The sequence below is a fragment of the Mchenga conophoros genome, linkage group LG13 (assembly GCF_057382185.1).
Source record: "Mchenga conophoros isolate Kocher_MC1m ecotype Shallow Benthic linkage group LG13, M_conophoros_male_GT1.1, whole genome shotgun sequence".
NCBI classification, from domain to species: Eukaryota; Metazoa; Chordata; class Actinopteri; order Cichliformes; family Cichlidae; genus Mchenga; species Mchenga conophoros.
The window spans coordinates 19,772,276-19,796,632 of NC_140538.1; the positions used below are offsets into that span (position 1 = coordinate 19,772,276).

The 24,357-nt window shown below is 38.9% G+C and overlaps 1 protein-coding gene across 3 annotated transcripts in view; it reads right to left on the reverse strand.

The window, feature by feature from the left end:
- khdrbs2 (KH domain containing, RNA binding, signal transduction associated 2) overlaps positions 1-24,357 on the reverse strand; it is a 78,358-nt gene that overhangs the window by 40,283 nt on the left and 13,718 nt on the right. For all 3 annotated transcript variants that reach the window (XR_014894848.1, XR_014894847.1, XM_085297087.1), the window contains exons 3-4: positions 12,929-13,045; positions 7,688-7,834 (exon numbers count right to left, since the gene is read on the reverse strand). Coding sequence is in view for 1 of the 3 variants with exons in the window: in XM_085297087.1 (XP_085153213.1) it covers positions 7,688-7,834; positions 12,929-13,045 (264 nt within the window). In the remaining 2 variants the exon portion in view is untranslated. The remainder of the gene's footprint in view (positions 1-7,687; positions 7,835-12,928; positions 13,046-24,357) is intronic.

Sequence of the window (24,357 nt, forward strand, 5' to 3'; positions counted from 1 at the left end):
ATTTCAGACTCAAATCACATTGAGATGCTCTGGTATGACCGTAAACAGGCTCCTAATGTTGGAAAGCCCTAAATGTGGCTGAATTAAAGCAATTTGGCAAAGAAGAGTGGGCCAAAATTCCTCCACAATAATGTGACTCATTGCCAGTTATCACATGCTTGATTACAGTTTTTGCTGCCAAGGGTGGCATCAGCAGTTATTATGTTTAGGGGACAATCAATGCAAGTTATCATTTACAACAATGTTAAATAAATAAAAAAATGGTTTAAAAATGCAATTTTTTATTTCTATTTTCAAAGTCATCTGTTTTTTTTGTCATGGGCGGGTGGACAAAGGAGCCAGAGGCACAGGTTCAATACCCCTGACGTGGAGTTTAGTCCTTTCCTACCTACAGGCCAGGCTTATGGATCACATCACATTTAGTCATGAGGATATTACAAGACATCCTTTACCCACTCTGTGATTTGCATAGTTAGGACTGAATGTAATCAGATCTTCAACAAAAGCTTATTATTAGATTAAACTAATTCTGTGTGAACACAAAAAAATCTGAACTCATTAACTGTCTAAATGTGTGAAATGTAACCCTTTTTGCAGACTTGTTATCAGTCGTCAGTTTTAGCAGACAAATCTGCAATCACGCTCTTCTTTAATTTATTCATAATTTTCCTCAGGATCAAATTTTTCAGCCACATATTGTCGAAGGATTTGCAGCACACACTGTTCATTTTTCAAACCATAGAAAGAATATCTAAAAACAAGAGGTTAGTGTCTCTCTACTTAAATTGTCTTCTCCTTCTTTACATGTCTGACCTTCACTGTTTCTTAAGAAGTTAATGGAGCATGATTTTGAGGTGGAAAAAAAGAGAAATTTTTATCATTGTTATAGTGAGCAACCTTGATTCGGTGAATGTGAACACATTCGATACTGTTGCAGCAAAACTGAGCATTCATTAAACTGCAGCATGTCAGACATGTCTTCATTTACAGTAACAGGCTGTGTGTCATGCACAGGCCATATGATGAACAGATTATAAAGACTGAAAACACTGACACCAACATACCGTGAAAGAAGAAAATGAAACCATGGTGGTGGACATGTGACAGACTGTGCACGTTCTTATAATGAACAAATAAGGCCTACAGCATTCTGTTTAATTCAAGGAGACTGGCAGAGCTCTTAATAAGAAATCTGGCAGCTCATTCAAAGCTCAACAAACCTGCCAGAGCTTGTGAAAGTAGACTGTTGACAAAGGTGTTAACATGAGTATACAGAGATAAAGCCCAAGCTGAGGCTTCTCGAGCCAGATTGTTTGCACACTGTGATTAATTCTGACCATGCATGACCTTGTACACATGCAATGCCCTTCACAGAGCTTAAGTTAGACTTAAAGAGGTCAACACATGAAGTGCAGTGTTACCAATCATTGTGATGTTTGCGTCTGCCAGCTATTTGTCTCTGTGGCCAGAAAATAACAAGTCAAATTAATTTGGCATTCTTCAATCATCAGCTTTATTATAAGTGACGCTGTCATGTCAGATCACCTTTGACACCTGCGGCAGTATTGGACAAGGTAAATACATTTATCCAACAAAAACATCATATTAAAAGACATGAACAAACCAAAGAAAATGGATCAGTCTTAGCTTTTGAATAAATCGTGTGACATTTGTTGGATTACAGTGATTATATAAGATTGTTTTGTTTCCCAACATAATGCATTTAAGGGGTAGAGTCGTGCTATTAGTGCTATTATTGTGTTTGAAGAATCAAAAAGCTGTGTACTCAGAGACTCACTGGATTCGTAGAAATGTCTGGCAGTGTGAATGTATGTATTTGAATTTGAAGGTGTTAACAAAATCTATGTTTAAATGTGGGTGCTATGCATCAGGTAAACTATGCCAGTACCAGGCTGGACCCTCAGAACTGCCTTCATTCTTTGTGGTATAGATTCAAAACGGTGCTAGAAACGTTCCTCTGATGTTGGTTCATCTTGACGTGATAAAAACATGCAGATTTATCAGCTCCACATTCATGATGTGAATCTTCTGTTCCACCACATCCCAAACGTGCTTTGTTGAACTGAGATCTGGTGACTGTGGAAGCCATTTGAGTACAGTGAACTCCCTGAGATGTTTAAGAAACCAGTTTGAGATTATTTAAGCTTTGTGACATGGTGTGTTAACCTGCTGGAAGCAACTTGACTTAGTGTTAAGAAATATATTCTAAAACACTTCTTCAGTAAAGACTCAGAGAAGAGAAACACACAGAACTTCTTGCTAGCAAGGGCAGTCTCCAGAACTGAGACTCGCGCTGAGAAACTGCCCCGGTCTTTATTTATACTTCAGTGAGCGTTTGTTCCTTACATTGGAATGTGGAGGTGTACGTGTGTGTGTGTGTGTGTGTGACCCCATAAACGACTTCCCTTAACCTGCTGGTCTGGAAAATCCAACAGTTCATCTATATGTAAAGAAGGCACTTAGACTAAAACTGACATAGCTACGTTAATCCTACCGTAAAACAATAAGACAAGGTACGACCTCTCCCATGCTCCTAGGATGTGGGGGTGAACACCCTGGAATGTTACAGACCTCCTAGGATGAGACATTCTTTCAATATGCCACCAACTATATACTTCTACACACAAATGATTACATGCAGTATTCTACCATATGCAAACTTATATCATTAAAAGATTATACTGACTACTAAGTACAATTTTCCTATTAACACTTAGTTATACTAAGACTCAGAAGATGGGTGCACTGTGGTCATAAGGGCATGGACATAGTCAGGTATGGTGTGGCATTTGAATTATATTCAGGTGGTACTGAGGAGCCCAAAGTGCGCCAGTGAATTATCCCTCCCATATATCCTCGAGTATAATCTGAACTGTTGATACAGGGCAGGATGGATCATGTTGTTTGCACAAAATTCTGACCTCACCATCCAAATGCTGCAGCAGAAATTGAGACTCATTAAACCAGGCAATATTTTGACTGGTTTGATAAACAACCATGTCACATTCAAAGTCACCTTTCTTCCCCATTCCGATGCTCAGTTTGAAAGTCGGCAGCTTGTCTTGCCAATGTTCACATGACTAAATGCTTTGACTTGTTCCCATGTTACTGGCTGGTTAGACACTTGCATTACCAAGCGGCTGAAAGGTGTATCTAACAAAGAGTGGGGAATAGACTGCCTCAGGAAAAGTGCTCAGACATATCTTGTCCTCTGTACTAGATAAAAGACTTCATATTTTTTGCACACCAGTTGTATATAATACAATGATAAGCTCTATTAAAGAATCAAATTCTAACTAATGCATCTTTTTTTTTTAAGTTCTTTCACATTACAAGTTCTTTCAAAGTTAGCTCAACACAAACAGCAATTAGCTGTGCACAGTCTGGCTCTATTATGGAGATAATAATGCAGAATATTTAACTCTGCATCCCTGACCAATTTTTTAGGTGGTCTCTAAGCTTCCTCACCCAGGACGTCTGGGCCAAATAATTAGGATAGTGCAGTATGAGTAAACCCAAGCACACCTGGGTCAGTTTTTACAGCAGTTTTAATTTTGTTTGACTTTATGGAAAAACAAATAAGCAGTGTATATCTCATTAAAGTATCTGTGTCACCGGCTATCTGCCAAAATGCTTCCACTGCAGTTTGGCCCAAGATGAAGGCCTCACAAGCGTCTGTCTTTACAGTAACGCACTGATTAGGCTTTTCTTTTCTTTTTAGATGCATAAATTGTGAGCTAACAGGACTGATTTCTGATTTGCAATTCTGCTTCATTGTAAGTCCTGGTAAGCTTTCTGTATCAGCTTCTGACAAAATTCAGATCTAGTTGTATGTGCTCTGTTTCTGATGGCCAACAAATGATCAACTGATGCTAATGTCTAATTAAAAGTGACCATAGCACGCATGTGGCATTGTGGTAGACAGCTACGCATCTCTGTGACTCTGCCTGCTGCATCATGTTGGTTTATGAAGCATAATCCAGCAAAATGCCAGCGGGAGTCAGTGGTAGGTTTCCACGGGGGAGCTCTGATTCAAATCGAGCATGTTTGTGGCAGGATGATCAACTTCTGTATGAGCTACACTCTACATTTCCTATTGAGCTGAAAAGAAACCTCTGTTTTGAACATATTAAAAGAGTAGCTGAATATAATTAGGCTCTTACAAAATAGTCAGTGTCAAGTATAAAATAGTATGGAACCTGACCCCTGCAATAAACTGCAGTTCCTCAAATGGCCACTTGAGGCCAGCTCCAACAGAGAGTCAATCAGAGCAGAAAGAAGAAGGGTGCGAAAAACAAGTTTGATCTTTCTTTACAGTAATTTGACATTCAGCATGGGTCCCTATGTAGTTAATTATACTAACAACCAATCCAAGAAACCTGTGATGCAAGTTTTGGTTAATGTGTCACCTGGTGCCACATCGTAATATTTTACTGCTAATAGATTTTATTATTTTATAGTTTTCATGTTTTTATTTTGGTATGATATTTGTATGTTTTCTGAAACTTTTTGGGGGGTTGTCTAACGTCCTTCCAGCATCTACCAAATGAATGCAATGAGGCACACTTGCCCTGTCAACCATGTTTAAAAATGGAGACAAGAGAGCGCCACAACAAAGCAAGGAAAAAAAGATGGGCAAAGGCACCCAGGGCTGGGAGGCCATGGAGTTGTTTTCTTGGGATGAATGCCTGGCACAGAGAAGGAGTGAGCTCTGGCAATAGCAGGAGACTCGGCAAAGAGAGACCAAAGAGACAAGTGAAGATGAGAAGGACCGAGTAAACTTCTGCTATACTGCTGGGAGTGTGCTCTTGAGAGACTGTTGTGGCTTTGGGGTTTTTCTTTTTTTTCCCCATTTTTCAGCTGCCAAGTTTCTTAGGAGATGGATATTTTAGGGCTTTTTTTAAAAAAAGGAAAAAAAATTAAAGGAACATTTTGAAAACACATCAGATCTCAATGGGAAAAAACATGCTGGGTGCTATAATGATATGGGGTGGGATGTGTTAGAAACAGAAGGATGCTGCATCATTTGATAGAAATATGATGTATTAACCTATAGAAGGAAATTTCATTGCAGCAACTCAAAATAATACTCAGTAGTTTGTGTGCCCCCCCCCCCACGTGCTTGTATAGATGCCTGACAAAGCGTGGGCATGTTCCTGATGATGTGGTCCTTTGATCTTCTACCAGATCTGGACCACAGCATCACTGAGCTTCCAGATAGTCTGATGCACAACCTGGCAATGTTGGTTGGACGGAAACATAATGTTCCAGATTTGTACTATTGGATTCATGTTAGGCAGGCACAATCAATGGTATAATTCCTTCATTCTCCAGGAACTGCCTGGATACTCTGGCATTAGGAGGAACCCAGCAACTATAGCACCAGCATATGGTCTGACAATAGGTCCCTGACAACAGTCAGGGTGCCGTTGCCTAGCCTGTAGCGGTCTGTGGATCTCTCCATGGATGTGCCTCCCCAGACCATCACTGATCCACAAAAAACTGGGCATGCTGAACAATGACAACATAAAGTTTTCCATTGCTTCTCCAGGCCCTTTCATGACTCTCACATGTGCACAAGGTGAATCTGATCTCATCTGTGAAAAGCACAGGGCACCAGTGGTGGACCTGCCAATTCTGGTATTTTATGGCAAAGGCCAATCTGCTCCCATAGTATTGAGCAGTGAGCACAGAGCTCGTTAGACGACGTCTGGGCCTCTGGCCTCCCTCATGAAAGTTGCTTGTGTTTGTTTGGTTAGAGGCATTCATACCAGTGGCCTGCTAGAGTTCATTTTGTAGTGCTCTGGCACTGTGCATCCTGTTCTACTATAGTTGTGTCTTTAAAGACAGCATTGCTAAGCTTGGTTTCTTTACTTGGTTTCGGCTACTAGACACTGCTCAGCTCACTCTGGGTCCACAAAGGCTTCATCCAACTTTTCTTTCACATATGCATGAGTACACCGCAAATACACCTGTAACCATATGTTGCTTTTCACGATTTATCAGAGCACGTCTCTGACAACATGTTTTACAATGCAGCTCCTAATGCATTATGCAGCAATTAAAAAAAAAATAGCAGGACATGTATATGCCACTCCTCACCTGAGGCGTGAAACATCTGTCACTACTACTACTGACAGATGCCTGCTGTGTTGCATTATGTGCAGTTTATTTGCAAAATCCTAATAATATGCCCGAGGCAGCGGACATGTGCTCTGAAATTGGTACTAAAGTTTTTTTAATGTGATTTTATTGTCATGTGGAGAAGGTGTAAGCTGAATTTTGATGTTGCCTACCTTACTGCGTTGTGTTTTTTTCAAATTTCAGTAAATACGGGGTTTATTTTTCTAACTCAGCGTGAAATTAGTGTTGGAAATGTCTGATTAACTAGCAACATTTAACAGTTTTCTTAATCTTGCATTCATTTTGGATTAAAGGAGCATTTTTGTTAACATCCACCTGCCCAAAATGTACTTCCACGGTAATCATTTTCGGATTACTGCAATTAAAAGCTAATTGCTTCTTTCCCAGGTCATTTTGCAGACAAATCTTTACAAAAGATCTAAAATAACTAACCTAAAATCTCTGAATGAGTGGATATATTAAAAAACAACTAGTCCTATATCACGGCTGGTCCTGTGTACACACTGATTAGCATCAAATAATGCAGTTTACTAAAAAAAAGTAAGAGGGGTCCTTTTTTAGAAGAGATTACTGAGTTTCTCACAGGTGCAAAAATAGGAAACTAAGGGGGAAAAGGCTTAGAAAAGCAGGTTTAAACATAAGCTGCTAAAGGTTCAACTAATTGCTTTGCATGCAACACTTTACAGCACGGGTAAGTTCTCGTGGTTGTTTTGCACCACTTGGTAATGAGTCACATGTTCACAAGTTTGTGTTAGGAGCAGCAAGAATGCACCAAGGAACTGAAAGTGGTAAAATTGTTCCCATCAGTTTTCCCTTTCACCAGCCAACAAACACATAAATAGATTCTCTTGGCTTTTAGCTTAACTTCTGATGGAGTGTTTAACCACTGTTTTCGAGCATTCTCCCTAAAAGCGTGCACACAGAAACATCAGGAGCGGATCTATAATCAGGTACTTCCCTACTGTTTTTTGGCAGACTTTGTGAAGTCATTAGTAGCTGCTTTTGTTCAGTGCGGTATCATCATCCTCCTGGCCCACCGAGACAAAATTCTTGCATGAATATTGGTTCAGTATAGCAAGAAGCATGAACTTCATAAAGCAGACTCATGCAGCACAGCTCCTCTATTAGACTTGTCACATTTGCAAAGCTTGATTAATATTTACAGCTTAAACTCAGCGAGAGTACACAACATGCACATTAATTATTGCTAAGTTCTCCAGGCTAGGTTGCTGGAGTCTTGGAAGTTGTTCCATACTGCACTTTAATTGCTGAATACATTATTTTTCATTTGTAACTAAGGGCATGTAGTGTCGAACGGTAGTTGTAATGCAGAGAAAAGCTTCACGCTCGTATCTTCCTCTTATTTAAACAAACCCCCGATACTGTAAACTCAGTACTGCTGCATGCTAATAAGGGTGATGAAGAAATGGTCAAGTCAGCAGTAAATGCGCTTGTTTGTACTGTACAGGACGGTGTAGGAATAAAAATTACAAAGAAAAATCGTGTAAAGTATTAAACTTACTGGTACTAGGAATTTCTTTATCTCCTCCAAGGCGTGACTCATGCGGGAATAGGCCTCTCCAGGTGGAGCAAAGACCTCAATTAAAACGTGCAGATCATTACTCAGATGGGCGTATTTGGCCTCCCCACTTTTCCTTAATTCTTCTTCCTGTAAAAAATAGAAGAGGAAGGGAAGTTTTTTGTGTGTTTTTTTTAGAAATTCACCAAATTAATATCTTTAATATAAATGTTTAATTTGAATAAATCAAGGCGCCATTTATCCTCCCTACAGATGCTGCACATCTGTAAACTGCTTTGGAACGCCACCTCCACCCCAGCTCCTCCTTTTCATGCTTTTTATGTCTTATCTATTGTCACTGATCAGTTCTGTGCCGGGGGCTTCCCATCATTCTCCCTGCCTCAAGCTCCTCGTGTACGCAGATGGAAAAGGGCGGGGAGGTGTGCTCTCCCCGCATTATGCTTTCCACGTCTGCACATGCCAGGCGCGAAGGGGGTCCCTGAACAGAGTCATGCCGCCAGATATCATTTACTTCATGTTGAAGAATGGTCTTTTTATTGTAGTGGTCTTGACTGAAAGAGCACAATACAAGCTTCGGGTTAACACATAGTAATTGCACTACTGCATAAATTGCTGGATTATCAAAGAGCTGTTTGATTAATTATTAATTTTGATATCAGTTTTTTGTTATGTGTTTATTGCAGATTTCAGGGTGGTTGAGGAGCAGGTGTACTAAGCAGGCAGACAGAGTGAGGTCTCCTGGTGGACAGGTGAGGCATTAACCTTTCAATAAATATTCTGAGATGGAAGAGAAAGGTAATGGATTGCCAGAGGAAAATATCCATCAAAATTAAGTTAAATGGGAAAATGAACAAATGCTTGCTGAAGCTATCACACTGATTTCCATTCTTGCTAGAATTCCAGCTGGATGCTTTTCTAGTAGTCATTTCCCCTATCATTGTTAATATTTGGTAAAAGCTGTGGGATATGGAAGTGAGTTTTTGTCAGCTTATGGAGAAAGTCATGCCAGGGAAATAATAACAACCACTGCTTTAAAGCAACGCAGCACTGCACATTTAGCAAAGATGCAGGGCAAAAAGAAAGAATTTCAGGAGAGAAAGTTCAGTTTGGATAGGGCACACTGCGCTGATCTCAATCTTACATTGTGCACCGAAGTAAACATGTTTTCAATACAGACTCCCACACAAAACTCCTCCAGACTCTGTTCACAGGAGCACCTTTAATTCTTCACCCGGGCCCTGCAGAGACCTGCCTTAGGCTTCACACTGACATTAACGGCTTAAAAGATCTGCAGTATAGCTCGGGGCAAGTGGTAACTGTGTTTTAAAAGGAGCGTTAAATCAATTCCACATTTAACAAATAATCAGAAGTGATGTGAGGCCTTTTTTCTACTTGTACTAGTTACAAACGCAGCGGCTGCATTCTGAACAATGTACAGAATATTCAGTCATGTCAGAATAAAGACTGACTAAGGATTTTTTTTTAAACCTGTTTTCATTCATCCTTCGCTGCAACAGTTGGGTATTGAGTGCTTTTCTCAAGGACACCTTGATGGTGGCTGTTAAGAGAAGTGAGAGTGCCACTCATGCACTTTACTTTATCAGCCAATCTGGGGCTTCAAACTTTTGTCCTTGCATCACAGGGCCGATGCCTTCCCTCTGGGAGAAGCCGGCTTTAATTAAAAATTTCTCCCAAGATGTCATCATTTTTCACTTTCTCTGTCAGCGAGCCTAGGTTATTGTGTATCTGATCAAAACATGCATGTGGGCAGACCAATCTGTCTGCAAGCTAGTACAGTAATTTGTCCCTGAAACGCTAGATAGCGTGACTGCCTGCTTAATTGAAGCTATTGTGTGGTTCACTGCTGTAAGGATTATATGTTGTGTATATAAACAATATTCTGTCCTGCCTGCGGTGTTAACCTTGACTACCAGGAAATAGTCTGGAACCAGAGAGGTGAAATAAGGACTTTTCAACTCTATGATTAAGCACCACATAAACTCTTACTTGTACACGAAGTGTAATATTGAGCATATGGTTTAATATTAGCTTGTGAGGTGCTCTTGTGAAAATGTTCCCAGCCTACCCTCCTTACCCTACTGCTGGGCTGATGCTTCTAAATGTGGAACTGGATAAGGTGGCAGAAATGTGTGTAGGCAATGTGCTTTTGAATGTAATAGGGCTTTGGCGGCGTCTGCTCGACACTGCCTTGTGGCCAGATGCCTTGAAAGGCTGCCAGCCTTTCACTCAGGACCTCTGGGAGCCAGTCTCATCACAGAATGCCTCAGACTTGCCTAGACCGTACACAAAATCAATACCCCTCAGATAACACCAAGCAAAATCAGATCATTATGTAGCCATTGTTGGTAAGAGTCAACTGTTAAGAGTCTATTATTGTCCTGTGTGCTGGGTGAATACAGCCGGGGACTTTATAAGGACAAGGACTAGAAAAACAACACGTGTCTTCCTCAAGATGAATTTCCATGTCAGCGACATAGCAGGGGACATAGTGAACATTAAAATTGCCGCTTGCTCAGTATAACAATCTCAGCAAAGCATGCAGGTAAATGAACTGTTATTTTGCTGACAGTTTGACTGTTATTAACATTTTAGTGCCTCTTTACTTAATTTAGCACACCAAAGACAAGTTAATGTAGCACATGAGCAAACTCAATGGACTTAGTGGCAGTAAGCCAAAATTGTAAATGAACTCCTGCACCAGCCAAGGTACATCCAAGAATTAGATGGTGCAAAAAAAATATCCTCATCTCAGTGCCTTCAAAAGGAAGACTTTCCATCTCACCATTAGGTCCATAAAAGGTCACTTTTATTGTATTAATTTCTATTTACAATACAAAGTTTAAACACTTATTACTTAGTCTCAGTTATTCAGTTATATAAATTTTCTGTAACTGATATTTGGTATTATCACACAGAAAATGACTGATTTCATCTATTCTGCAGATAATCTCAATCTATTTGGTCCATTTTTAAAAAAAAATGTGTTTGCATGTATAGCATTAATATTGATCTTGGTAAAATAAATATTAATAACTGCATGTGTCTTGTATTAATAATGCTGTTTCCAGACATGTACTGCAGAGCTGAACATATCTAGACATTACCTGACTCGAGGTGCATGTGAGAATCATAACGTCTAATGCAGCCAGACTGGACGTTAGCCTCTCAGCTCTCTAATAAAAACACTGTGTGATGTTAGACTGTGCTGATGTGCGAATAGAGCAGCTAACTGTCTGGTGCATTCATCTCCAGCAGGTGACCATCACGTGTGCACGCTCTATCCTGACAGCTTGTCTAAATCACACTACTGAGTTTTTTTAAAATGGTAGGACTCTGTGTGAAACAGGCTATTTTCTGCTGCGTGTTATCTTAAAAGAAAGTGTGAAAAAAAAAATCCAACTTGTTCATGTCTAAAAACAGAAGCTTCTTTAGTTTGGGCATACATGGCTAAGTACATATCAAGATCATCCTAAAACTCCTATACTGAAAATCTAAGGGTCACAGCATAACTTCAGCTGGACATGCTTAAATTATTTTAAGCATCAGTCTGTGTGTATGTAGATGCAAGTATATGATCTAAAGGCTGCCTAATACACGTATTCATAACCTTAATCAGAACAGTTATTAAATGGACTGTATATAATTTACACAGATGAACATTAGAACAGATTTGTTTGAGGGGTTTAAGTCTCTCTGGTCCTGCGATTACGTTATTGATGATAACATAATTACATAATCATATGTAATTAATTAAACATAATTACATTTACTGTTCCAGTGGCATTTATTGGAAGTTCATGTTTTTATCTTTCTGTTAAATATCAACAGAATCCAAATCACTTTTATTGTGTACACACAAAAGAAATTGATCTCCTGTTTCTTTGCTGCACTCAATGGACTTAACACAATAGACAAACAGACAATAACAATACGTGTTCTTCTTTGAGGACTTGACAGTATGTATGTAGTATATAGAATATACAACATACAGTATATACAGCGTGCTTTTGTAGCAGGTATGGTGGCTGTTTAGTACAGACACCATGTGAGCGATTTAAGTGTTGATCAGAGTGACAGCCTGTGGAAAGAAACTGTACAGACGTCTGGTTGTTTTGGTGCTCAGTGCTCTGCAGCACCAATCAGAGGGGAAGAGTTGGAGGTGGCCGTGTTCAGGGTGTGCTCATTTCCTGATTCTGGATTTTTTTTTATAAGCCCTGAATGGAGGGCAAGGTGACACTGGTGATTTTTTTCTGCAGTCCTGACTGTCCGTTGTAGTGTGTTCTTGTCCTGCTTTGTGGGTGATCCAAACTAAACAGTGATGTATGTGCTGAAAACCCCTGCTGCTAAGTGCTCCTCCATGTTCACAGGTTGTTCTCTAACTATGCCTGTCTGCTATATGTTCCTGAGGAAGTGCTCTCCAAAGACACTTAAGAACTTGTTTTTGCACATAACTGCGAGCTGCAAACAAAGCTATGGGAATGCTGACAGTGAAAGGAAACAGCAGTGTTGGACAGCCAAACTTTATGCAGCATGCTATAAGCTACACGAGTTCAATAAACCTGAAGAAAGCTGTAAATTCGAATAACAAATGTCTTGTAAAAAAAGAGGGGAAAAAGTGTAAAAAATGAAATCAGTTAAAGCCTCTGTAAAGTTGCTCCAACAGCCTTTGCACTGTTTTGCCCTCAATATGTACTCGATGTATTGAAATGCAGCTCTAGTTTCACCAAAGAGGCGATAAGGCTGAAAGTCTTTTGTCATGTCTGAATGTCTGAATCAGAGGCTACAGTAATAATAGCAATGTAACTCTAGAGCAGCACAGTGCGACCTGTTATGAGCGTGAATACCAGATCCAGCAGGCTGTCTGTGTACACGCTCGGATAAGTTTGGCTCCAGGGGACCACATGTCAGCAGAATAAATGACTTTGGCAAAGAGATTCATTACTTTGCCTTCATAATTGACGATTACAGAATATGCTATTAAACAACACAGAAAAACATTCCCATTTTTCGCCTACATATGTTTGTCAAGTGAAAGCTATTAATTTTATTCTGGGTGTTATTCATCTCAGTTACTGCTCAGATGGTGTTGGTTAAAATATTCCACTGTGCTTTTGGTAGGATTTCAAGAGCTTTGTCTTTGTAAATATTTCTCTTTGATCAGCCAAACAGCTATATCTCAGCACCAATCGATAGACGCCTTACCTTGTCTTTATCTCTCATGGACCCTTTGCCAAGGATGGACATCTTCACTCCTGTCTCCTCTTGTAATCGTTTCATAGAATTTCCCCGTGGTCCCAGCAGCTTCCCTACAAAATTAAACTATGCAAGAGGAGAATAATGGCAATGAGAGACCTTATCAGAGTGTCCTGCATACCTAAGAAGAGAATTAATAGTTAAAAAGCTGATTTATATTTCCATATAACTGTTTTCTAAGCATCCTCTCTTTTTACGTGCTGCATGTAAAAGGGATTTGATCTTTTCAGAGAAAAGGTTAACCATGAAAGATCACCGCTGGCCATTAGTTATCTATTATCGATATAACCTCACATTCCACTGATCATTTATCATGTGAGAAAAAGCTGAAATGTAGCCTGTAATAAATCAATATAATGGTGCTCTGTGTGTAGCACATTAAAGGTAAATGCAACTCTCATCTTCATTCCAGCATATGTGTCTGTCCTGTGCTTGCTCCATGCCCTCGATAGTCATGCGTCTTAGTGGCGTTTAGGGTCATCGAAGTCATGCTAAGAGAAAGGAAACGAATGGGAACATGGACTCAAACCAATAATATTCCTGAGACTGTTCCAGAGGTCAGTGCTGAGATAAAGTCAGAAATAATGACTTTCTTCCCAGTGGGAAATTAAGTAATACTATCCTGATGACAAACTATTAGATTAAAGCCTTGGGGCTATCATTTCCCTCTTACTGTGCACCAGCTAGTGTTCATACTGAGAAAAGTAACTCTGGGTAGCCACAACACTGCTGAGATTACCAGTTATTAAAAGGTAAAACTCATAACGCGACTGCAGTGAGTCTGGCAGTTTTTGAAAACATGGGTGGGGATGACTATTAACACTACTTAACACACAATTTTTAATTGTTAAAAAACCCAGCTTCGACTTTCAAATGTTTCCTGTTAGGTGAGATTAAAAGTAGACCACCTCCGGAGTTGAACAGGTGGTCAGCCGCCTACTGCAACACACTCTGTCCAGCCCTAAAATGACATTAACCTTTTCACAAAGCAGGTTCTCCTACCGTGAGAAGAGCTCATAACCTTACTGCCAGCTGTGTGCGGCTGCTGCAACGCAACTCCAATAACTGCTCGCTCAGCTTATTCAACCTAAAGTGTCCCGTCAATTTATGAAACAGACACTAATTTTCCATCTATCTTGTGCCGGGCTGACTTATTTTAATGAACATCATTAACACCACAAGTGAATGCCACAACCAGGATTTTGAGGCGCCAGGGGATGTGTATATGAAGAAAAAAAAATCTGCTGTCCTTGCCTGTCCTCTGATCTGAATGATTAAGGCGCCTTTGTGGATGCCTTTCTTCAGCTGCTTTGACGGGACTATCCTATAGCTGGCAGGGAGCTGGAGAGCAGATGGTCGTTGTGGCTACATCGGGAAGCCGCTCGCTGGGTGGTAGGAGAAGAGTGGCCTGTTTTCATTAAGCTAATGAATGTCTGGAGCCATTCTGCTGCTCCATGGTGAGCAATTTGAGCTTCGGAAAGGGGTATGGTTCAGTGTTAAATGAGGTTTGAAATGATTCTATATACCCCCTATAGTCTTAACACTGATAAGTGTGCAGATATTAGAAGGAAGGGTGTTGTGCATGCAACAATTAAGCGCAAAGACATTTCAAACATTGAACAAATACTCGATGATAAAATGGCTGGAATGAAACCCTTGTTTGTACTGTATGCTGTATTGCACACTCTGGGTCTTCTTTTTCTTTTCTTCTGAAAACCAAATTTTAATGTTTTGGTCTCCATACTGATTCTAAAATACGAAGCTCTGCGCTGTGTAACCTTACAAGTTCACAGGGTATAACGAAAAAGGTGAAGATTGAGTTGGACACAGCTTACAAATGTAGCTGAATAAAGCACTTTTCAAAAGCACCTCAGTGTGTCTGTTTCGTGGTTGTGCTTCCTTCAGTGGCCTGCATCTGCAAACAAACAGTCTGAAGACACGTGTGTAGCATTGTTTTTTAACTGGTTTGCCTTTTGTAATGGCATCTCAGTATTTGCAGCATGTTTCATTGTGTTGCAAATGCGCTGTCAAACTGATGAATGTACGTCTCAGCCGTCTTGTGTTTTGCCTATTTGCATACATTTTTCTAAAGGAGAACTCCATCAAGAATTAATCCAACAGAGGTGTGTGAGCAAACAACAAAGTTCTGTGTGGCTCCACAAGGTGCTACAGTTAATAAGGCACCTCACTAGAGGTCCCCGTGGTTTTTTAGGCTGTCCATCAATGCTACACGGGTGCGATGCTACATTGGTGGGTAAGTCTTAAGCTGCGCTCTCAAAGCTAGGACACCCTGCAGGCACAGGTAATCCCCACAGTAATATATGTAATACACATCAGTTCTTCCTTTCCCAGTTTTACAAACAAGATCATCCCAGCTTCAGCTTCTGTACCGTATGTTCCTAAACTCCAACTTTTATTTTAAAGATGTCAGTAAACACAGATGTTTCTGTGTTAAATGATTTAAAAAATGTTGACACAACAAGAAATGCCTGTGAGTTTTCATTTAAAAAAAGGGGTTATTTTCTGTTCACACTTTTTGGTTGTTGTGTTTGCATTCACACCAAATGTGAAAGCTGCCTTCATCAGTGACTGAGACCTGACATTGGATTCAGACTTGTAAATCAAAGGATGAAAATGTGTGAACCAAGAGTGATCCCAAACATGGAAAACTTGGAAGCAACGGGGAATTATATGCACTGTATTAGTTTAATCCTGGTGAGCTGCACAACTTAATGTCTCCAGCTTGACAACTACCAAATCCTGTAGAAAAGGTTTTGTAATTTTAAAGCATCACATTTAAATGAATGAATGAGTGAATGAATGAATTAGAAGGTCTGATTATATGGGGAATACCACATATGTACATTATTCATAACAATACTGCCACTGTTGTCTATAAGGGGCTGGACTGATTTGGTGAAATCACTCCTGCTGGCTTTTGCCTTTTATGTTTTTTTTATGACGTCCTATGTTTCCTACAATGCTGAGATCTTTGTACACTTAAAACAGACCCATTTGTGAGTGCAGACCAAAGGTCTTTTTTCCATACATTCAAAAAATAATGACACTTTGAAAATACATTACAAGTTCATTTTTATGCTCCTAAATTTAAAGTAATAAATGTGATTATATGAGAAAAGCTAAATAAAAGGCAAACATCAAAGGAGGCACTCAGCGCCCTCCTGATGTTTCCCCTCATATTTATTTATTAATTTTATATATTTTTAAGTGCTAAAGCAGCTTGTTTCCATTCTTCAGTATAAGGTCAGTTCCAAGGGAAGAATACTGACATTTTGCACCTTGTCGAACCACTGTGGCATTGCATATCTAATAACAAAACAACTTTTTAGCTTTCAGGTTGGAAAATTTGTTGCCCTTTTATGCAGTGCACTGGGGCCAGTCAAGATCAGCAGATGTCCTGAGGGCACTCACTGCCAGGTTAGTGAGCTGTGGTACTGGGGAAGTCCAGGTCCTCTCTGATAGGAGGATTAAAGCTTTAGGTAGAGGTTTATGCTTTAATGACAGCTTGGGATGACTGGGCTGCGAGCGTGTCAGATGAGTGTGTCCTATCAGCCCCACGGACATTAAAGGAAGCAGATGAGTGGTTGTTTGGGGAGCAGTGTGGCAAGGGGAGGACACCTGGTGAGCTTTTCAGAAGGGCAACACAGTCAAAAGCCAGACGTGTTGAACAGAGGTTGTCTGTAAATGTTAATGCTAATCAGTCATTTCTGTCGTGTATCTACAACTTTTGTCTAAAAAATGAATAAAAAAAGAAAAAACATAGATACAGACCGTCTTTAGGTGACATGAGACATGTGATACAAGTCATACTTCAAGCTGGATTTTCTAAATATTTACAGTGAAATACTTGGAATAGTTCATCACAATAGAAATGCAATATTTTCCATTCATATATATAAATTCTGGAATGTGAAATAAACAACATGCTGCGATCTAAAAGACAGCTGAGAAACAAAGTCATTGACATCTAACTGTGTGGAAAGGGTTACAAAGTCATTTCTAAAGCTTTGAGGACTCCAGAGAACCACAGTGAGAGCCATTATCCACAAATGGAAAACAACTGGAACAGTGGTAAAGCTTCCCAGGAGTTGCCGGCCTACCAAAATTAATCCAAGAGTGCACTGACGACAGTCAAACATGGTGGTGGTAGCATGATGGTGTGGGGCTGGACGACTTGCTGTTATTGATGGAACCATGAATTCTGCTCTCTACCTCAAAATCCTGAAGGACAACTTCCAGCTATCAGTTTGTGCCCTGCACAATGATACAAAACATACCAGCAAGTCTATTCTGAATGGCTAAAAATTGAATTATGACTGAATTATGACAATACTCCAAAGAAAAGTGGTCCAAAACACCTCCACAGCAATATGAGACTTAAGTCACTGTAAAAGCTTGGTTACAGTTCTTGTTGGTAAAATGAGTTATTATTTTAATGAGGGAAATTACTTATTCACATAGGGTCACAAAGATTTGGATAGGTTTTTCCCTTAGTAAAAGATAAGCTAATTTAAAGGCTTTATTTTAAATTTACTCGGGTTAATTTTGTTTAATAATAACATATCTGTGATGAACTGAAACATTTAAGTGTGACAAATATGCAAAAAACCTAAGGAAGAGGGAAAGAACAAAGACTAACAAGTTCACACAAACCCAGCTCCCTTCTCGCAAGTCTATAACAGCTCCATGGCTTTTAAATAAGAAATACAAGTTGTTCTCTGAAGCTTAGTTTAGAATAAAGTGTGGAGGTTTCTTAAAATGAGAATAACATCCAGTTCATTTAAAATTCACAGTGTATTGAAGTGAAAACAAGAGAAAGACAAGTTTTTACTACTAATTAAATGTTAACTATTTAACATTACAAAGCTTTTCTGGTCTTTTGCAGCTGAAATAAAAATTACCTTATAAATGATCTGTTACTAAAACTGTAGTTTTGTAGTATCATCAGTTAAACTGAAATAATTTGCAAACCACTGCATTCTGTTTTTATTCACATTTTACACAGTGTCACAACTTATTTGGAAATAAATGGGGTTGCATTTCCCTCTTCTTTAGTTTTGTTTGCATATTTGTCACACTTGAATGTTTCAGTTCATCACAGACATTTTACTTATTCAGCGTACTGAGAGCTTTACAAACCACACTCAAGATGAAACAAAACGAGAGCGCATGGTGAACACTTTCACTGTGTTTCACTGCACATTAACACAAATCTTCATACAAGGTTTGTGTTAATGACATTAATGCAACGTATTATGGCAGTTAGTGAATCCAGGCCAACAACTAACTAATGGGATAATTAATCAGTAATAGCTTCTTGGACTAAAAACACTATTTGGTTGCATCCAGCAGACTTTAATTAGCATTAGCGACAACTTGCAGCCATGCTTGTGTCTATCAAATGAAACCAAAAGCAGTATTCACTGTCAGTTTTGCTTTAGTTTGGTATCGAATAACTTAGGCTCTTTAGCTGCTAATTGCCTGGCTGTGCTCACCAGCTGCATTCTAACTTTATCTGATGAGTGCTAACAGGCATCTAGCAAAGAATGGGTTTATCTGTGTTTTGTCACTAAAATATCCGCCTGGTGAAATAAACAGGAAAGATGAGAGCGTGAATCAGCAAAGTAAAACTGGGCTTTGAAAGCAAAAATGAGCTGACAGATACTAAAATGCTCTGTAGTGATGAAGGGGGGAAACAGTGTGAAGTTCTCTGTGAGCTCATTGATATGATTTGTTCTATTCTATTGATTAGACCATTGATTGAAAAGGCAACAGAGTTGTTTTCCAAACATTTATTAATTTTTATTGTTCGATTTGGAGCCAGAAGTGATATTGCAAGGGATGGATCTGAGGAATGGCACACACAGCCCAAAGCACACCTATTTTTAATACCTACTTTACTTTAAATGTGGCTATACTTTACAAATTAATGTCATCCTAAATAATTTCAAGCGACTGGTGACTGAGTATTATTAGAAAATTGTTTACCGAGGTCTCAAGTCAAGCGAGGATGAGGGCCATTTTTTCACAGACATCGATAGAAACTGGCTTCTTTTTGAAGCCCCCTGAATTTCCCCTGCTGGCTTTAAAGCTAATATTGAAGGCTGCATCTATCTTTTATACAGGCTGTGCCTTCTTGCAGATATCTATCCATTACAATTTGCATGAGATTCCAATAGTGCATTTCATTTTGAGATAATAGTGTCAATCAACAGCATACTGTGGATTTTTTTTTTTGCCATATCCAGATATTTCACTTGATTCTGTCACATTTCTAAAAACGAAGGCATTATGTACTACCAGAAATGGACTGTTGTTAATATGGGAAGGCACAATCTTACAATTTTTTAAGTCTCACGAGCAGACATCACATCACACAGTCATCACATAAACACTAACTCGGTAGGATCCCGAGTTGGAATTGTGATTGTATCATATAAGTGCTTAATTTTAATTCACACCCTGTACTCCCTTGACTGTATTCAGTACTTATCTAAGGAAAACACCTTTCCCCGTGATAGGCCTTTCTTTAGGACATTGACATCTCTGGGCAGACAAAAATGGGATTTCTGTATGGGCAGCACTGCAGCCACAGCACTATTTAAAGGTCACAATAACAGACAGATAAGCTCAAAATTGTGGCATCCACAAGGACAAAATACAGTTTAATGTGTTTTGGGCTCTCCATTTACCTGCAGAGGAGATAGTTAACCTGCTGAGATAATAGTTTGAAAATACCGGGTTGAAATGTGTCCATTTTATTTAAGAAAAATCATTATTCTAATAAAAAGGGAACAACTATTTTTTAGATAATATTCTCGTATATTCAGTTTTGCAGAAATCCCTAGCTCTACACTCAAGGTAGCTGACAAGGTCAGCCAATTAAAAACCACTTCATACCCCAAGGTTAAGAGATGCTAATCAAACTGTCTCATTAAACAGCAGAGGATAAATTCTAGATGAATCTAAATGATAATGTCTTTGCTGATTATCTTAATCATATTCTTTTGCTGAGTAAATAGTAACCTTAGAGCAAAACTTCAAGACTTTGACGAGAACCCTGTGTAAGGTTCATTTGTTTACATACCAAAGAAAGGACAGATACAGATGAACTTCTTTCACCTGCTAACTGAACTCAACGCTGTTTCAAGGTCTCATGGTGTTTTTAGAGAAGATTAAAAATAGAAATGTTGGTAAGGTCACTGAAGCAATGTCTCAAGGCCAAATTTCTTTTTTTTCACAGGCTGTATAACAAAACAAACAAACAAACAAAAAAATTGCTGTCGATTTTGCAGAAAACGTTGCAAAAAAACCCCACACGGGTAATTCATTATCTGATGGGTCAGTCTGCAACAGTACATAAGATAAAAGTAGAAAGGTGGTGTAGAAGCTGCAGTTTTACCAAGCTGAATTCATGTATTCCACACATGCTGCTGCACAATTTTATCAAGATTAAGACACTTTTACAAACACACTGTTTGCTGTAGCTGAAGTATTTGATCTCAATTATGAGGTTGGCTTACTATATTATATTATTTGAGCATTTCCATTGTAATTCCACAAATGTTGAACTTTATACACAGTAAAAATAATCTGCAAAGATACAGTAAAATGTGCTGTTTTAAAATGAAGGAATTTTCCATATTATTTTTTTTACTTATGTTTTTAAACCACACGTTGTTTTTTTTGCCATTTACAGAAATTTGCTGTTAAAAAACGGGTAATGTGCTGGAAGAAAATTACCAAAACATTTTCTGTTTTCTGTTTTTTCTTCTTTTTTTCCCCACAGTGTACTGATGAGCCAAAACATTATGAACAATCACAAGTGAAATTATCTCAGAAAAACAGTGCATTTCAAGATCTGAGATTCAAATGAACAGGCTTTGAGTCACTGTGTTTGATGCTGGTGAAATGCTTATGGTAATGGTTATTGTCAGACAAATGGGGCAGAGAATATTCAAAATGGCAAGGTTTGAGAGCAACACCTAGTCACAGCGGTGGGTACCTGGATAAAATAGTTTGGGGGCGTGGGGGGCAAACTATAGACAAGCACCCCAGTGTTGGCGGAGACGTGCAAGTGAAACAGTGATCTGCTCCAGTGCACAACTTTAATGATGTTGTGCTATCGCAGGTTAAGTATGCAGGATATTCGTCATGTTTTAGCTCATGAGTGTGGTTTAAGTGTGTGATAGTGAAACACAGATTAAAGTATGTTCTCAAGTGATCATTTTGTGCGGAGAAAGAAAGAGAACAGTGAAAAAATGATCTGCTTGTGTCAGAGGAAGATCTGTCCAGAGGTTCTAAATGACCTTTTTTTTTTGCTAATTTTAATGATGAAAAACAGTAAAAAACTGTACATTACCTCATTTTTTTTTTATTAAAATGCCAAATTACAGTTATTTACTTACATTTCTGATCAGAAAAATTTGTTTTCTTGGTTCACTGTTATGATTTATTAATTTTTGACTTCTCGGAGAAGGCCAATGTTTGGGCATAAATATGTGATTCAGTCCAGTGAATTCAGCTGAAATAGTTTCTTTTTCCTTGTTTTTTTATGAAAGGTGGTCTAATAAATTTGTGCAGCACTGATGTGCAAATTGCAAACCATCTCTTATAAATGAAAACCATATCCCCGTACTATGCTGTGTCTGTATTGATTTGGCAGCATTCTTTGTATCTGCATACATTTGAAATGCAGTCAAGTGATACTGTATTAACAAGCAAGTATACTGTGTGGTCTATACTTGAGTCAATGACGTTATCTAGCATTATTATACACTTGTGTGACCCTGGATTGTCTTAACGTGACTTTAACACGACCATTATCACATCTATAGCACAGAAACATTAAACTAGACTACACTGCATACATGAATTAGACTAAACAGGACTTTTCATAGGCAGTATAGACAGTTAACAAGAGGAACAAATGATAAACTAAGAATATTTGAATCCTCACATTTTTATTAACAATACCGTGCATTTCCTGCTGTGACATGTTAAAAGTGAAAACCTGCAGCGTGTCTGTCAATGTGCCATTAGGAGTGATTTCATTAGCGCTGGTAGTTTTACTCACAATTACACGTGATCTTGTCAAATCTAAAACTACTCAGAAGGATTCTCTCATGCAATAATTTAATTACTTTGCATTTAATTAGTCTTCAGTAAGATGGAAGCTGTAACCAAGAATGAGCCCTGCCAGACTACTGAAATGAGAGAGAACAGTGTTTTGCACGGCCACCGGTGACAGAAAATCTGACTGGACGTTATTGAAGAGTTGATGTCACAAACACAGAAAATTCCAGTGTAATTAAACCAATTAGTTTGTGCATCTTGGCAGGGCCAGATGTTGTGAAAGTACAAAATCAAATATCGATCAGTGAACTGAGGACCAACATTCAGATCTGTGTGACACTGATGCAAAAACATTCATTTAACTAGGTTCCCCCCCCTAAAAGTTCTGGATATTGTGCCCAATTTACCTCATGGCTCCAAGTTTTGCTCTGCTTTCTTTTTAGTTTGGCTCATTCACTTTGCAGGCCATGCACTTGATCAGAGAGTTGCTTAATATGCCAAATTATCATTAAATGAAAGTGCAGTGTTACCAAGATGTTTAAGATAGTGAGACTGCAGTCTTGCGGGGTGCTGACTGTGCAATCAGGTCACAGAAGCTGTTGTTGGACAACTGTTTTGTCCCTCTGGACTGCAGCTTTGCTTACTGTGCAGCATTGGCAAACTTGAGCTTCTCTATTGCACCTGTGAATTTCATGTTTAAAATGATGAAAACACTTTAAATGTATTTGTTATGTACCTCCGTGCTTCTCGGGTTTTCTTAACTGCAAGCTCCACTGATTTTCATTAACCATCTAATCAGGAGCAGACTCACACATGGGACTCAAAGTGAATGCAATTAATCAGCAGGTAGGATATAAAGCAGAACATGCGCTATCTACAGAAATTTAATTTTACCTCCAATTTTTACGTTTTCAAGAAGAAAATCGATGCTTCCGCAGAATCCATATGTCTGGCGTTATAAGAAAACCCACCAGCTGAACTGATGGATGCCTGTAGTGTGTGTCAGTGCTCTTCACACCCACCCAAAAGCTTAATATACACTAAATATAAATATAATATATTAAAAGCAGTTTGTGTGCTCTAAGTGAAACGATATTTTAACATTTACAGTGAGGATGCAATTTTGACCAATAAGACATCTTATATTTGGATAACAGATGTGGGGGAAAAAGAAGCACAAAAACACATTTCTTTGTCTTTTTTCCCCCCCAAGAAGCCAATTCAGTCACTATTTTTCATAGTGTTTAAATCAATTTAAGTGAAGAGGTCCTGAACAAAGCTTAATTAGTTGCTTAATGCTGACCTGAGGAGGAAACAGCAAATTGATTTGTATGTAGAGTCCTGTGGGGCTCCTTGGACTAAAGCATTGCCTGTGCTCAGGACAGTTTTCAGATTTCCCTCTCCTCCCAGCACCATCTATTTTCTAGTCGTGTAACACTGTACGATGAAGTCTTGAATGTACAAAAACTGAAATATATCAAAGTAGAAGCAATAACTATATGATTTTGTCTCTGGGATAATGAAAAAATACGTCAAAGAAAGTATCTGAATTTTTTACAGAAAGACTTCTTAACAATTTGTCTCATTGGCTAAGTTAAAATGCACTAATCTTCCACTATTTTTGGCAAGATACTGAACGTGGTGAAAACCATTTGGGTATTCAGAAGGAGGTGGTTTTCAATGTAGGACTAGTATTTTTCAGGTACTGGGAGTAGGATGTGTTCCAATATGTGTCTCAGTTAAGTAGTGACACGCAGTCTTTTCCCTTCTGTGCACAAACTAGACCAAAAGAAAGGCACACATTTCCTGTCAGGAGAAACAAACTTACTTTTAAACATTATGGAAGATGTGAGCAGGTATGTTGATATGTAAAAATATGGTAGTGCTGACCTTTTCAAGAGGGTGGTTAGAGGAATGAAAGAGGAAGACTGTGTTCTAAAATCTCATTTTGATGAGGTAAACTAGGCTATAAATTGTACATCCATTTTTCTTTATCAATGTAGCTTAGTGGTAAAAGTGGAAGGAACCATCAGAGGATAGGTACACTGTGGCTAAAAAGGGATACACAGGTAGGCTGTGGTAATTTAAATGATGTTCAGTTGGTACTGAGGGGAACGAAGTGTGCCAAGAAAATATTCCCTACACAATTACACTGCCACCACCAGCCTGATCTATTGATGCAAGGCAGGATGGAGCCATGCCTTCATCTTGCTTATGCCAAATTCTGACCCTACTGTCCAAATGCTGTAGCAGAAATCAAGACTCATCAGACCAGGCAACAT